The 16,930-nt window shown below is 37.2% G+C and overlaps 1 protein-coding gene across 1 annotated transcript in view; it reads left to right on the plus strand.

Moving 5' to 3' along the window:
- TRDN (triadin) overlaps positions 1-16,930 on the plus strand; it is a 281,398-nt gene that overhangs the window by 197,432 nt on the left and 67,036 nt on the right. Inside the window, exon 10 of the mRNA XM_010861777.1 lies at positions 16,844-16,903. Within this exon, the coding sequence (XP_010860079.1) occupies positions 16,844-16,903 (60 nt within the window). The remainder of the gene's footprint in view (positions 1-16,843; positions 16,904-16,930) is intronic.

Below are 16,930 nucleotides of genomic sequence, written 5' to 3' on the forward strand. Positions count from 1 at the left end.
GTGACTGAGCGACTGAACTGAACTGATTCTTTAATCAACATTGCTGGATATTATTTTCTCTCCTCCTATTCAACACAACCCCCTCCACCACTACCAAAAATCATGTTGTATGTTCTCAGTGATCTCTGAAGAATTAAAGACTTCAATCCACATGTGATTGATTACTAGACATTTAATGTAAACTGGCCACACTGCATCTATTCTGGCAAAGATGTGGAAAGGTATATATCTTATACTTAAATTACTTTTAATATTCCATTACAGACATAATTTGCAGTAATGGAACCAAATAAAGTAAGGTGAACTACTACTATATACCCTATCTTCTTCTTGAATAAATATATAACTGGTACTAACTTAGTACTGCAGTTGTGAATAATATTATAAATGCAATCACACAAAAGTGGGCAAGAGAACTCTCAAGAGAAAGACTAAAGCCCCAGCTTCCAATTGCAGCTTTGATACTAATCTTTGACAAATGGACTGACTTTTTAGGGCCTCCATTTCTTCTACTGTCAACTGTGGAGACTGAACTTAAATAATCTCAGAGATAATTTTCTGCTTTCACACTGAGAGATCTCAAGCTTATTTTTCCAGGCTGATGGATTGGTAGTAAGCTGTATTAAGAACAGAGTGAAGACTCCATGGCTTGGCCCAGATTTAAACAGCTCCTATAGATATGTAAGGCTGTGACCATGGTCTGGATACAGATGTCAAACTTGGGGCAACCAGGCATGTCCCCGTGAAATGGATAACACTATGAAGCATTATTTTCTGAAGTTCAAAAGTGAGTTGTACAGGTCATAAAGGCTGTGAAAGTTAAGAGGAAGATGAAATATGATTGAGGCAAGGCTATGTGGTCAAATCACAAGACTTGCATTGGGCCATAAAGAGTAAGTTGGTAGTATTTGTATGGAGGAGAAAGGAGCAATATAAGAAACTTATTATGAGATAATTTCTTACCATAGGATGCATTCGAGGACAATGTTCTACAGGAGCTAGTAACATTTTATTTACAGTTCTATTAAACTGGGAACTTTATCATCTTTGCTCTTCATTGAGATACATCCTGGGAAGCAAGAAGCATAAAATAATAAAATAGAAATTTGGCTCAGGTTCTCATTCCATTAACTCTATGACACAGTAAATCTTGTTGAACTTGTGGGCAATACAATATTTTCCTTTGTTTTGAGGTGAACTTAACTCATATCTTTGTGCAGTTTTTAATGGAATTGACCTCTAGTTGTAAATTTTGATAACATAGGTAAACCATACTACTTTTGGGGCCTCTTTTACTTAGAAAGTTGCTATGAGGACTGCTTGAAATAATGTATATAGCAACTTAGCACAATTAGGTACTTAGCTATTAGTTACTATTATCATTATTTTTTTAATCAGCAAATTTGTACATATAGTAAATACTTAATTTTCACAGTAGATTTTTATTGATATCTGTAGAAGTTAATATGGTAATTGCATTAATGTCATTAGTCAGCAATTGTGAAACTCTATAAAATTTCTTAATATAGGACTCTGGTCATATCCTGAAGAATTTTGTACACAAAACTGAATCATTTACCTCCCTCCCACCCCCAACCCCCGCTACCCATAGACTGCATGAGCCTGCTAAAACAACTGAGCAGAGGAGTAGTACAATTAGATTTGCATTTTAGATTACTGAGTCAGGGATAAGTAAGGTGATGAGTCAGCAATGAGCCAGCGATAGTAAGGGTGGATGACGAAGGGTAGAGCTTGGAGGTTTAGAGGTAAGAAAAATGTAGGAGGCTACTGTTTATGAGGAAAAATCATGCTACTTTTGTTATAAACAATCACATTGAACCCTCAAAACAATTTCAAGCAGTGAATATGATTTATATCATTTCAAGAGAAGATCAGAGGAATCAAATAAATTGCCTAAGATAACGCCATCCTAACAATGGTATAATTGGAATTGGAATTCAAATGTCTCATGCCCAGGATCAGTCTATTCCATTATCTAGAGCTAGCAATTAAAAGTTACGGCTGAGCATAATTGCTAAAGTCTTATCTGACCTGGGTAAATGAATGGCACTTAAGAATAAGAACAGGTTTGGGGAGACGATAATGCATTCAGTTTCAGACTTGCTTAGCGCATCAGGGTCCCTGGAATATTCAAAATGGATGATTAAGAGTGTTTAATGAATGTAGTGTTTATAAAGGTTTGAGCGGAGTTATGGTGAAGCACCCCAAGCCTGACCAACTCAGGAAGGCTTTATCAGTCCTAGGCCTGAGGAGTCATGGAAATGGAGAGGTTTACAAATCCCCAGACATTGTAACTCTAAGAGAGATATGCCCAGCCAGAACTATGTCCTTTAGTAGAAGAACATATCATCAACAATGTGTAAAATTATGTATATAATATTCCCAGTGAGCCAGGGAGGTAGTTGGACAATAAATATTCAACTATCTCTTTTATTTTTCCTGCTCTATTATCTCTTGATATTGTTCCTATTGGGCAAACTAACCTGAATCCAGAGGTTGTATTAATCCTTGGTTAACACAATCCATAAAGGTGAGGGTGGATCTTGGACCTGGAGAGAAAATGAAGACTCTGCCATGTGTTGAGCAGCATGTTAAGTGGGATTCACATAAGTGGTCATCTCCAGCAGACAACTGAAGCTAGGAGTCTGGAGTTCACAAATGAGAGAGCTACAGACACTGAAGTCATAAACTTAATCTGAGCATAGCATTTCCAGAAGCATGTGGTGGGGAATTCTAGTTCTATGTTATTCTTGGTGAAAAAGAATTCATAGTGTAATGCTTTGGGTCTGCATAATATGTTATGTTTCCTTTTTGGACAGTCTTAATGTATACAATTGGGCTTCCCTTGTGGCTCAGCTGGTAAAGAATCTGCCTGCAATGTGGGAGACCTGGGTTCTCAATCCCTGGGTTGGAAAGATCCCCTGGAGAAGGGAAAGGCTACCCACTCCAGTATTCTGGCCTGAAGAATTCCTTGAACTATACAGTCCATGGGGTCGCAAAGAGTTGGACACGACTGAGTGACTTTCACGTCACTTCACTTCAATGTATACAATTATATTAAAAAGAACTATGAAATTCTTATTAGAAAACTGTTTAATTATTTTTAACCTCAGTGATGCTCACAATTTGTGATTGGAGAAGCATTACTATTCCCAGTAATACTTATTGAGCTCACAAGGAACAGGAGATCTTAAAAATATCCTATGTCATACAAATTTTCGTTTTGAATATAACTAAATGGCAGGCCAGTCATGAGTTTGAGTGAGGTTTAGGGCACCCAAGAAAGAAAATGTGGGAATAACATTGTCTTGGAGTTCTCCAGAGAAATAGAGCCAATACATGTGCACACACACAACTGACCCCCTACACACACACACACAAACACACACACCCAGCGGGGCAGGGAGAGGGGAGAAATAGAAGTTATTCTAATGAATTGGTTCATGCGATCATGTGATTTGGGGTGCTGGTAAGTCTGAAGTCCATCGGGCATGCCTGGGAAGAGTTAATATTATTTTCTCAAGTCCAAAGGCAGACTAGAGGCAAAATTCCTTCTTCCTTAGAAAATGTCAGTCTTTTCTCTTAATGCCTTCAACTGATTGGCAATCTACTTTACTCAAAGTCTACTGATTTAAATATTAATCACATCTAAAAAATACCTTAGAGCAACAATTAGAATGGTTTTGACCAAGTAACTGTTACTATGGCGTAGTCAAAATGAACCATACCAAATGTCATCACATAAAATTAACCATCAAAAACATCAGCAGAAGACAGACTAGAAAGCCAAATATGAAAAAATAATGAGAAAAGAAAGGCTACAACAAAGCCAAGAGCCCCAGAGAGATGGATATGGCAAAAATTGGCCAGGGTCCTTTAGATTTGTTGATTAGAAGATCATGGTGACCTACTGCTATACCCTACCCATAAATGAGGGTATAGCAATCAGGAGTCTGAACTAAAGATCCACTAGTTCATATTAGTTTCTTAAACTCAGAGAAATGACTCAGCTTCCTCATCTAAAAAGTTTTATTTTCAACATAATAATCTCAAAATTCTGTTTCATCTCCACAGTTTTATCATGCTTGAGGCTTTTATTTCATTCATTTTCCTCCCTACACATTTATTTTATTTCCTTGTGTTACACAAGGGCTAATCCCTACTTCTGAGGGGAAAATGAATCATCTATTTAAGTCTTAAAATTTTTCCAACATTTTGTTGTTTTTAAACTCTTTAGTTTCAGATGATTTTAGATTAACAGAATAATTGTAAAGATAATATACAGATTTCTAATATATTTTTCCTCTAATGTTTTCATTTTACATAACTATGATTCACCTACCAAGACTAAGAAATAAACTTTGGTACACTAGTCACTGAACTACAGACTGAATTCAACTTTCACCTTTCAATTATTTGTAAAAAAAATTTTAAATTATTCTTTCTTACATGTGTGATGAGGACACAAATATTAACACACGTATTCATAGCTTTTCCCCACCACCGTAATGCCGAAGGAATATTCTAGATATGCCTGGTCAGCTCCTGGGTGCTTATATTATACTTAAGACTCAGGATATGCTGGCTGAGCCAAAAAAAAAAAAACATTTGGAAGAAGCTCAAATAATTAAATTAATTCATGTTTGAACAAGGGATAGTCCCCAGAAGAAAACATGAGATTTGGACAGTGAGAAAAGAGCTTGAGAAGGGAATAGGAGAGTCAGCATGGGCTGGAGTAAGTTTTTAGTGTGTTTTCCAGAAAGAGAGCTTTCTGGTGGTTCAGATGGTAAGGAGTCTGCCCTCAATGCAGGAGGCCTGGGTTCGATCCCTGAGTTGGGAAGATCCCCTAGAGAAGAAAATGGCAACCCACTCCAGTATTCTTGCCTGGGAAATCCCGTAGACAGAGAAGCCTGGCGGGCTGCGGTCCATGGGGTCCCTAAGAGTCGAACACGACTGAGCGACTAACACTTCCACTTCCAGAGAGAGAAGGTTTTTGGAAGAGCTGCTATGATGAGAGATGATTGGGGAATCCAATAAGGAGAGAACCTTTAGAACGTTTTGCTTTGGGTCATACAACATTAGCTATTTTGAGAGACTTCAGGAAAGATTTAAATATGTCTTCAACTCTTCCTTGAATTTTAAACTGCCATTTCTTTTGATTGCAGCACTGTACAGGGCTAGGCATGAGGTAACACAGTTATGTGGAGTTAATATGCTGAAACAAGTATAATTCAGCTTAGTATCATGGAAAAGTAAGTAAGCCTTAACAACTGACTTGACTAAATTAACGGGAAAAAATAGAAACACAAAAAACAAATAGGTGGAAGAGTGTCAAGAAAAAGGAAATATAAGGACATGTCCCGTATATGAAATATAATAGCCTAATGGCTGGAGAAGGCAATGGCACCCCACTCCAGTACTCTTGCCTGGAAAATCCCATGGACGGAGGAGCCTGGTAGGCTGCAGTCCATGGGATTGCTAAGAGTCGGACAGGACTGAATGACTTCACTTTCACTCTTCACTTTCATGCATTGGAGAAGGAAATGGCAACCCACTCCAGTGTTCTTGCCTGGAGAATCCCAGGGACAGCGGGGCCTGGTGGGCTGCTGTCTATGGGGTCGCACGTAGTCGGACACGACTGAAGCGACTTAGCAGCAGCAGCAGCAGCAGCAGCCTAATGGCTCAGATGGTAAGAAGTCTGCCTGCAATGCAGGAGACCTGGGTTCAATCCCTGGGTTGAAAAGATCCCCTGGAGAAGGAAATGGCAACCACTCCAGTATTCTTGCCTGGAAAATACTATGAATGGAAGAATCTGGCAGGCTATAGTGCATGGGGTTGGAAAGAGTTGGACATGACTGAGCAACTTCACTTTCACTTTCATGAAATACAAGTCTGCATTTTTTGTTGTTGTTCAATTTCTCAGTTGTCCAACTCTTTGCAACCCCATGGACTGCAGCATGCCAGGCTTCCCTGTCATTCACTGTCTCCTGAAATTTGCTCAAACTCATGTCCATTGAGTAGATGATGCTATCCAACCATTTCGTCCTTTGCCACCCCCATTCTCTTCCTGCTCTCAGTCTTTCCCAGTATCAGGATCTTTTCCAATGAGTCGGCTCTTCACCATCAGGTGGCCAAAACATTGGAGCTTCAACTTTAGCATCAGTCCTTCCAGTGAGTATTCAGAGTCGATTTCCTTTAGAATTGACTGGTTTGAATTCCTTGCTGTCCAAGGGATTCTCAAGAGTCTTCTCCAGCACCAGTTTGAAAACATCAATTCTTGGGCACTCAGCCTTCTATATGGTCTAACTCTCACATCCATACATGGCTACTGGAAAAACCATAGCTTTGACTATATGGACCTTTGTAGGCAAAGTGATATCTCTGCTTTTTAATATGCTCCTTAGGTTTGTCTTTTAGTACACATTAAATATTCTTAAGAAACTTGCATCTCCAGAGTTAAAACTTTTCCATCTTGTTATAATAGTCTTGATTTCCCATTATTGATTAAAAATACTCTGCGAAAATCATTAACTTTACCCATAATAAGATAAAGAAGTTATGTTTTTCTTCCCCTATACATCTGTCAATATAGCAAGGAATGTCATCTGATTTGACAGTCCAGTAGCAATATTTTTATTCTGGAGATCCCCAGAATAAAAAATCAAAAAATAAAGAGATGGCAACCAAGAATCAGGGAAGAGTAAGGGGCTTTCTGTTGATGAAGGCCAGCTTTTTGACTCAGAGATCTTTCATAACTTTCATGCCGATATTAAGATTAGATTTTTCCCCTATATTTTGACCAAAGAGAAAATTAGGGATGAGAAGTTTTGTGAATAAGAGTGAGTGTGATTTTTATAGCTTCCTTATTATGAAATTTTAATTGGAACCTTCTTGTGCCAGCAAATTTCTCTCAGAAAGCATTTTACAAGAAAGAGCCAGGTCCCTCCAAAGCTCTAGTTTATAAGTACCATTTTTTCATCATAAAACATTTATTTGCTATTTGTTTCAGCTTAACCTAAATGTTTCTTTCTGTTTTATAAACTTCTTAGAATCCCCGTTGAGATTATTCATTCTCTCTAGTACTGATGGAAAAAGTGGCTGCACTGTTAAAGCCAGGTCTGTTTTACCCAAATGGAGTAAGAAGTCTTGGCAATTGTTCACATGATAAATGGTGACAGATACTCGCTTAAATTATGTAAGAATTTTGTGTAAAAAAATTTGATCTACTAGACTAGACCTTCCTTATATTAGGAAGAAGATCAAAATTGCATTAATGGTTTGGTATAATTTATGAACGATGATGAAACTTATGTGGTCTATCATTTGAAATAAAGTTGAATTCCATATATTATAACAATTACAACTAGAAAAGTTATATTTGTTGAAGGGGCACTTATTTCCTTTATAAATATTGAGATGTATTAAGCTTGGGCTTCCCTGATAGCTCAGTTGGTAAAGAATCTACCTGCAATGCAGGAGACTCTGGTTCAGTTCCTGCGTCAGAAAGATCTGCTGGAGAAGGGATAGGTAACCCACTCCAGTATTCTTGGGCTTCCCTTGTGGCTCAGCTGATAAAGAATCCGCCTGCAATGTGGCAGATCTAGGCTCGATCCCTGGGTTGAGAAGATCCACTGGAGAAGGGAAAGGCTACCCACTCCAGTATTCTGGCCTAGAGAATTCTATGGACGTCCATGGGGTCACAAAGAGTTGGACACAACTGATCGACTTTCACTTTCATGCATTAAGCTTAATGTCAATAATTAAAAGGCTTTAATTAAAAATCACACTTATAAATGTGCCCAATATACCAGTAACTTTTGGTAATGTTAAAGTCAAATTTTATTTCAAAATAACTATTGAGTCTTTCTAATTTATTTAGTAACTGAAAAGCTAAATTCTCAAGGATCTGTTATAAAAATAGCCATATCTTTGAAATAATACTTTAGAGTAATTTATACTTTGATTTTAAATGATAACCAACTTTTTTCTTAAATATCAATAATTTAGTCACATACAGGAAAAACTCAATTCTCTGATGTTTTAGGTATTTTTGACATTTTAAATGCAACAAAGTACTTTTGCAATTCATTTCCAGCTACAGACAAATGTAGGAAATGTATATAGATAAAAATATGGAAAAGGTAATTATATGTAAATAATATGATATTGAAAATTGACGGTTACTAGAAATGGATCTTATATTTTCCTTACCCTTGTAGAAAGATGCATTAGAAAATTTATACTAAAATATCTTCAGCAAGCAATGATTCTGCATAAAAACTACATTTTAAAAGGGTTAAAAAGTTTTTAGATAAACTTCAAATAATTGTAGCACCAAGAAAATAAATAAATAAAAAAGAACAAAAAAGAAAATGCAAAATACTCTCTTTGAAGCTATTCAGAGATGAGGGTGTGGATGGAGAGCTTCTCACTTGAGTCTAGGACTCAATAAACTTTAATTGAGCATTTGCTTCCCAGAATGTAAAAGCATTGAGAGGAAAAATAAATACCAGAAGGAAAAAGAACAGATGTGGCAATCTTTATCTATATAAACATAATCCATTCAAAAATAATGCAATTGTTTTATTGTTTATAAAGTTTTTTTTTCATTTTTGAAAGGTTTGGGCGCAATCTACTTTATCCATTTCAAATGGGAAGTTTAATTAACAAACTTTTTTGCAATTTGAAATATATCAAATAATCTTTCCCTTTGCATTCTCTTTTGCATACTAAATTCAGAAACAAAAAAATTGTCATTATGTCAGAGAACTTTGGATGTGAGAGATCTGAAAGACAAGTTTCACAAAGATAGGTTAGAAGCTGGCACTTCTTTTCTGCCCACACCTTAGTTCATTTGTAATTTTTTGTTAGAGTAAGTCTACTGCAAACTTCATATTCCACGTTGTAGGGGAAAGAACAGAGTTTTCAATGATCCTTAGTTTTAAATCCTTGTTGTGTCACTTACATGATTTGCGAATTTGGGCAAGTTACTCATCTTTCCTGAGCCCGTTTTATCTCATAAAGGATATGTAGACTTTCATCTGAGAACTAAGTATATATTCTAACACATATAAGGTCATGTGCTATATTCTATTATAGTATTCTACTGCAGTGTAATTTTATATCACCTTAAAATCAGTTTCATTAAACCAAACTAACACAATATTTTGGCCTTGTTCTGATCATATAAAATAACTATTTATGTTACCGAGTCCAAGCACAGTCTGCTCACCGCACAACAAGCCAATAAACCTGAGAGACAAGATATTGAGGCAAGGAATACAACTTTATTTGGAAAGCCAGCTGATTGAGAAGATAGCAGACTAATGTCTCAAAATAACCATCTTGTCAGGGTCTGGATGCCAGGTTCTTTTATAGAACAGAGAACAAGAGAAGTTGAGGAAGTAAAGTAAAAGGCCATTATTTTGCAAATATCTCCTGGAATGGCCAACCTCAGGGAGAGGATGTGATAACCTCTTTACTCTTGGAGCCATTCACAGGTGAGCAGGGTCAGACAGCATATTAAAAAGCAGAGACATCACTTTGCCAACAGAGATCCATATAGTCAAAGCTAGGTTTTTCCAGTAGTCATGTACTGATATGAGAGTTGGACCATATAGAAGACTAAGCACCTAAGAATTGATATTTTTGAATTATGGTGCTGGAGAAGACTCTTGAGAGTCCTTTGGACAGCAAGGAGATCAAACCAGTCAATCCTAAAGGAAATCCACCCTGAATACTCATTGGAAGGACTGATGCTGAAGTTCCAATACTTCAGCCACCTGATGGGTAGAACCAACTCATTGGAAAAGACCCTGATGCTGAGAAAGATTGAAGGCAAAAGAAGGGGGCAGCAAAGAGTGAGATGATTAATGGCATCACTGACTCAATGGAAATGAATTTCAGCAAACTCTGAGAGATAGTGGAGCATAGAGAAGTCTGGCATGCTGGAGTCCATGAAATCGCAAAACGTCCAACAGGACTTAGCGACTGAACAACAATAACAGGGTCAGATTATCTTCCTATGAGCTGAACAAAGGCTGAACAAGGGCACTTTTAGTTTAGTAATCAGGCAGAGGGGTAGAATTCCCTGAGGCAGGGCATTATGTATGACTACAATAGTAAAAGCAACAAAAAGCAAAGGTTAAAATCAAAGAAACATATCCATCACGGAGTCAGAATTGGCTGTTCCTTGCAACATGGAGAACACGTTTCGACAGTCTTTTTTGAAGCTTAAAGAAGTGTACATAATCTGGTATCTTGAAAATGTTTGGATTTACACTAATTAGCTCTGGATTCCTTTGGACATCTACTTCATGAATGGTACTGTTTCACAAAGAGTTGTCAGCCTTTACCTACTGGACAGGAGTAGGCACTCAGCAGGCACCTCCTTCGGCTGGCATTGAGAGTAACTCTTGCATACTCATCTCAGAATTCACATGCCATTGTCCCAGGAGCAGCTTTTGCACTTTCACGTGGTGCTCTTGGATTTGGGCCTCTGCTGCCTCCCTTATATGCAGAGTACATCATGAGAAATGCTGGACTGGATGAAGCACAAACTGGAATCAAGATTGCCAGGAGAAATATCAATAACCTCAGATATGCAGATGATACCACCCTTATGGCAGAAAGTGAAGCAGAACTAAAGAACCTCTTGATGGAAGTGAAAGAGGAGAGTGAAAAAGTTGGCTTAAAGCTCAACATTCAGAAAACTAAGATCATGGCATCCAGTCCCATCACTTCATGGCAAATAGATGGGGAAACAGTGGCTGACTTTATTTTTCTGGGCTTCAAAATCACTGCGGATGGTGATTGCAGCCATGAAATTAAAAGATAAGTGCTCCTTGGAAGAAAAGTTATGACCGACCTAGACAGTGTATTAAAAAACAGAAATATTACTTTGCCAAAAAAGGTCCATCTAGTCAAGGCTATGGTTTTTCCAGTGGTCATGTATGGATGTGAGAGTTGGACTATAAAGAAAGCTGAGTGCTGAAGAGTTGATGCTTTTGAACTGTGGTGTTGGAGAAGACTCTTGAGAGTCCCTTGGACTGCAAGGAGATCCAACCAGTTCATCCTAAAGGAAATCAGTCCTGAATATTCATTGGAAGGACTGATGCTGAAGCTGAAACTCCAATATTTTGGCCACCTGATACAAAGAGCTGACTCATTTGAAGAGACCCTGATACTGGGAAAGATTGAAGGCAGGAAAGAAGGGGATGACAGAGGATGAGATGGCTGGATGGCATCACCAACTCAATGAACGTGGGTTTGGGTGGACTTTGGGAGTTGGTGATGGACAGAGAAGCCCGGTATGCCACAGTCCATGGGGTCGCAAAGAGTCGGACAGAACTGAACAACTGAACTTAACTGAAGTGAACTACGTCCCTTAATGAAAGTGAAGTGTTAGTCTTTCAGTCAGGTCCAACTCTTTGCATGGAGTTGGGCTATAGCCCACCAGGATCCTCTGTCCGTGAAATTTTCCAGGCAAGAATACTGGAGTGGTTAGCCATTCCCTTCTCCAGGGTATCTTCCTGACCCAGGGATTGAACCCACGTCTCCCACATTGCAGGCAGATTTTTTACAATCTGAGCCACCCTGTCTCCCCACCCATAATGCCCCTAAATCCATGTTTTTTAACTGTAAACTTTATCCCTTGTTAGTATCATACCCAAAATTCCTCGTAGGAATAGTTTAAAATTCAAACCCTGGCAAAGGGTTTGACTTAAGGTTACCTGATCATTTGTTGATTTGTTGACGTAAACCAACTGTTTATGTAAAGGCTCTGGGCAGTCACTGGAAAATGCTCTAGAATTTCTGGTTGTGAATTGTTGTTAGTAGCTGATAATGAGAAAAACTGACTTGTAAGAAAAATTCAGCATTCACTAAAGGAAAAGTCAAGGGAAAGACTGGATTCTGGTTCTGAAAAGCCAGTTTAGTTTACTCCATATAACTCAAGTGAAGAGTTTTGCTATTAAAGTAACCTAGTTACAATGTAAAGAGAGGTACTCCCACCATGTGCCTATAATGTTGCATTCCTTCAAGAGTCCCAGATAAAATTTGAAGGCAATTTTTGGGGGAAAAAAAGGAAAAAATGAAGAAGAGTATTATTACTGAATCCTTTTACTTTCTTAGTCTTCATTGCAACATGGTCACACAATCTAGTGGGGCACTTGACACCCATCACTCAGCAGCAGCCAAAATTCCTCTTAAAACATAACTCATCACAATACAGTTACTCTGCTTGAAACCTGTCAGTGACTTCCTACCTTACTCACAATAAAATGGAAAATTCTTATTGTGAACAAGATTCGATGTGATTGTCCCAGCTACATCTCTGACCATTTCTCTTCCCATTCTCCTCCTACATCTGCCGCTTCAGCCACTCTGGTCTCCATGCTCTTCTTTGAATATAGCTAGAATGCTCCTCTTTGAAGATCTTGGCACATATGTTGCCTCTGCAGGAAGATTCTTCTCCCTAGGAGCCTACTTTTGTTCAAGTATCTTTTCAAATGGTGCTCATTCAAAAATGTATAACCCTGTTCCTCGTAAAAAAAAAAAAAAAAAGCCACTTCCCATTCCCTCATACTCTAATCCTCTAACCTAGCTTTGTATTTTTTCTGACCCTTATTATCATATGACTTTATATACACTTATATATGTATTAATATATAATGCATACATATAAACATAAACATATTCGTTAAGACTTAAAAATGGACTTTTCTCTAGCCTTAAAATATTTTAAGCCATAGCAATGGGATAACATAAGCAGCTATTTACAAATTGAAAGCTTTTTGAGTTAACTGTTCTCAGAAAAATTAGGAAATAGATGCAAGATGAGACATACTTCCTTTGGAGAAATAAAGGAATAGACAAATGAAGAGAGACTTGAGTATATGCTACTCATTCCCTCTGCCTTTTATGGTTGAAGACAGAAGATTTGCTTACAATTTCATTATGCAGAAACTACTATTTATAGAATAACTGGAATCCACTTCATTCCAACACAATGCCCCTTTATAACATGTTAATTCCTATTTTTTTATTAAAGTTTCACAATACATAATATTCTTGATATAGCCTCCCTCAACACAGAAAAATAAGAATTAATGTGCATTTACTCAGATCAACAAATGTCACACTTAGAAAAACTGAAGATTTTATGTAGTCAGATTTTGATTGTTTCAAAAATATAGTAATATATGCTATCATTATTCTTTTGGAACGTCCACTCTTGTCCAAGCACTTTGGCTCAGTTTCTTCACAATAAGTTGGCAAGGTAGATTTTACTAGTTCCATTTTTCAAATGAGGTAAATGAAATTCCGTGTGTCAGAGCACGTTGCAATGTCACAACCAGAAGGGATCAGAGACAGAATTCAGACCAAAGTCACCCGTGCTAGCACCCTCCCATTGTCTCGTGTTTCATTCCTCTCTGTAGATAACAATGGAAAGCTCTGATAGTCATTGGTGTAATTGAACTTATCTGTTTCTGTGACGTTTTCCGTGATGTACTGTGACCGGGGCTCCAGGTCAACCTCTGCCACTCTAAACAAACAAGGTGACGGTGAAGAGCTGTGTTGGAATGCATTGTTATGAAAGAAGCACATCCTTATTTACTTAACTGGGACCAAGAATACATCAATCCTGGCCACAGAGAGTTACAAAAGCATGTAAATTTTGGATAATCTCTACACAAGAAAGGCATGAGGGGGAAGAACAAAACATAAGATGAAAATGAAGCATTTGCATTTGTTTGCTCGTTTTGCTAGGAACAGGCATCTTCAAAAGCTTTACAATTATAATTAACTATTGTGCATTCTCTGGCTTTGAGATGGCATAAAAACATTTAAAAGCAAGAGAAAAGCCCATTGTAAGGGCTTAGGAAGTAAAAAGTAAGTCATTTAATTTTTCTTTCATCTGATGTTAATTTATGCAGAAACTAATAACATACTTGTGGCTCAGAGCTGCTTATTGTGGACAGAATTTCTCTCTCAGCCAGTCTTTCCTGTGATCCCTACCAGATAGAGCCATCATTTCCCAGCCTATGACACTTTGTCAGAGAAAGGCACTATACTGATAAGTTCACACTCTATGGACACACTCAATTGCGAACCCTCTGAGAACCCATGATATAAAATGTCCTAACTCTTCTCTAGCTGTTACTAACAAAACAGCAAACAAATTGGAGGAGAGCATGAGGAGTAAATTGGATATGTGTGTGCATAGTCAGGTGGAAAGAAAGGAGGATTGTTGACTACTGAAGGAGAAAAATGTCAAGGGAAGGAGAGTCTTCATGTAAGAAACATGGATTACTTTTATATCCAAGAAGGAGATAATTAAATTGTTGTACCTTTTATAAATGAAAATTTTAATTTCTCTGCTGCCAGATCACATAGAGAATAGATGGTAGTACTTGAAGAAATGCAGGGATCTTCAGAAGTTGATATTTTAAATAAATTAACCATGAATAAAGTAAGTCCCATAATGACAGCTTAAAGGTCTAATTCATAAAAATGTTATTAAAGTACATTATTTATACCTGCTTTTTGTGGATTTCTGTTCTTATTCACGACTCTTTCAGTGTATGGCCATAATCACAGGAAGAGTGTATAATGGAAGCATTAATCAATCTGAACTAAAGCAAGGATACTGTATCACCACAATAAAATCCCAGCTATATTAATATAAAGGGTAGAATTTATTACACAAAGTAATTCTCTTTAAAAAAAAATGAAAAGAATGTCTTCCATCTTATAGCCTCAAATACCTACTTTCATTCCCAAGTTTAATATAAGATGAACTAATTATCATGAACTTTTTAATAAAATATTTATTCATCTACATTATGAAACTTAGAGACTCAGATACTAAGTTGGATACTAAATTGTGATCTTATCATGTGATCTTATCCTGTATTTATCATGACTATGGCATTGATTTTTAAGTTAGGCTAAGAAATATTTACAGTTAGTCCCTGTGTTAATTAACTCCTTTTCTGACATGTGGCATCCGATGGTAATGTTTATTAGCAAATGCCAATTCAATTGTCTGGCATATGTATCTATTTAGATAAGATGAAAAATTTCCTACAACATAAAATTTCCTCCAGAGAAGCTGAAAGTACTGATACTTAAATCAAAAGTATATTTATTCAGAATTTTAAACATGATTTACATATTTAATATGGATAAACCTTTAGGAAAAAGCAAAGTAGAATTCACTTGGTTTATTTCTGACTCTAGAACTATCAAAATCTGACTTCCTGACTTTCTACTTCTGATTAGATGAGCTGTAATGGTACGCTGTAGATACATTTAGACAGAGTGTGAATATATTTCTCCCTACCACACTAACTTATCTCTAAGAGTCATGAAAAGAGGTTCTTTATAAATTATACGTCTGACATTGAAAGAAAGGGTTGTGTTTGATCTTGTAGGTAAAAAATCTCTATACCTAAGGGAATGAATTAATTCCTGTATTTAATAAGATGCAGTCATTAGTAGGCAACTTAAGCATTCATACTAGAACTACACATTGAGTTTCTTCAGCATAGTAACAATCTCATAATAGTTCTGGGTAATAAAAATCTTCGAATGCCTGGAATTTATACTTGAGGAGACAAATTACAAACAGAAAGGTATTTCAAATATAAGGTAAATCGCACTACTAACTGAAGATAAAAATCAGTCAGTTTCCGACATTAACTGTGCTTACAGCTGCCTCACACCTAAAAGTACTGAATATTCTATTTTAACAACTGTGTACTTCTACATGACTTTGTCATCTGAAATGAGAGCACTTACCAGAAGAGTGTCCAGGGATGTCTAGTTGTTGCATGGCTATCACTGGCCACCATTTGAGTTTCCTTCTGCCCCTCAGACCAAAATTTTCTCAGATCTCTGAAAGACAAATCCCCCATGAAGAAGTCTAGAGGCCCCACAAAGTGTCAAACCACTCTGTGTGTCAGTCAGATTTACTGCAACCTCTGGGTGAAAAGACAGTCTGAGCACACGGATTGATAGAGCCACTCAGAAAGGCCACTGGAACTTATGTCCCCAGTACAGTGCCAGACAAATGTCACCAGACTCCAAATGTCTGTTGACAAGAGGCAGATTTGAAAAACAGTAAAATCAAAATAGATATCATTAATGGCCTATTGTGGGCCTCCCTGGTGACTCAGGCAGTAAAGAATTTGCCCACAATGCAGGAGACTTGGGTTCAATCCCTGGGTTGGAAAGATCCCCTGGAGAAGGGAACAGCTACCCACCCCAGTATCCTTGCCTGGAGAATTCCATGGACAGAAGAGCCTGGTGAGCTACAGTCCATGGGGTCGCAAAGAGTCAGACACAACTGAGCGACTAACACACACACAATGGCCTAATGTATTATTTCTAAGGAGACTGAACATATGAAAACAAAAAGTCATTCTTTTAGCCTACCTGCAAAATCATTCCTCTGAAATTATATTTTAATTTCCAGTATTAATATCTTATTTTAGGCACTAGACAAACAACTGTTTGGTTCAGAAAGCTTGAACTATCTTTTTCACTTTTTGTAAAGAATATTAGCAGCCTACCATTGCATGCACTTGCTGTCAGCCAGCCACTGTGCAGAATGTTTTGTAAACATTATCTAACTTTAAAGGAAGTACTGTTATTTTACAAAAGAGAAAAATAAGGCTTAGTGAGATTAAATCACTTGCTCAAAGTCACAAAACTATCTGGAGGCAGAATTAACTTTAACAGTAATCCTTTATTCAAAACTTGATTTTCCTTTTGTACTACATTTTCCTAAAGGGAATATTTTAAATTTCTTCTCTAGAAAAAGAAGAAGAAAAGAAGAAAGCTGAGAAGAACGTGACTTCTGAAACAAAAAAGAAAGGTAAGCAATTTTAAAGCTGCTGCTGCT

This window comes from Bison bison, unplaced genomic scaffold (assembly GCF_000754665.1).
Source record: "Bison bison bison isolate TAMUID 2011002044 unplaced genomic scaffold, Bison_UMD1.0 scf7180017864473, whole genome shotgun sequence".
NCBI classification, from domain to species: Eukaryota; Metazoa; Chordata; class Mammalia; order Artiodactyla; family Bovidae; genus Bison; species Bison bison.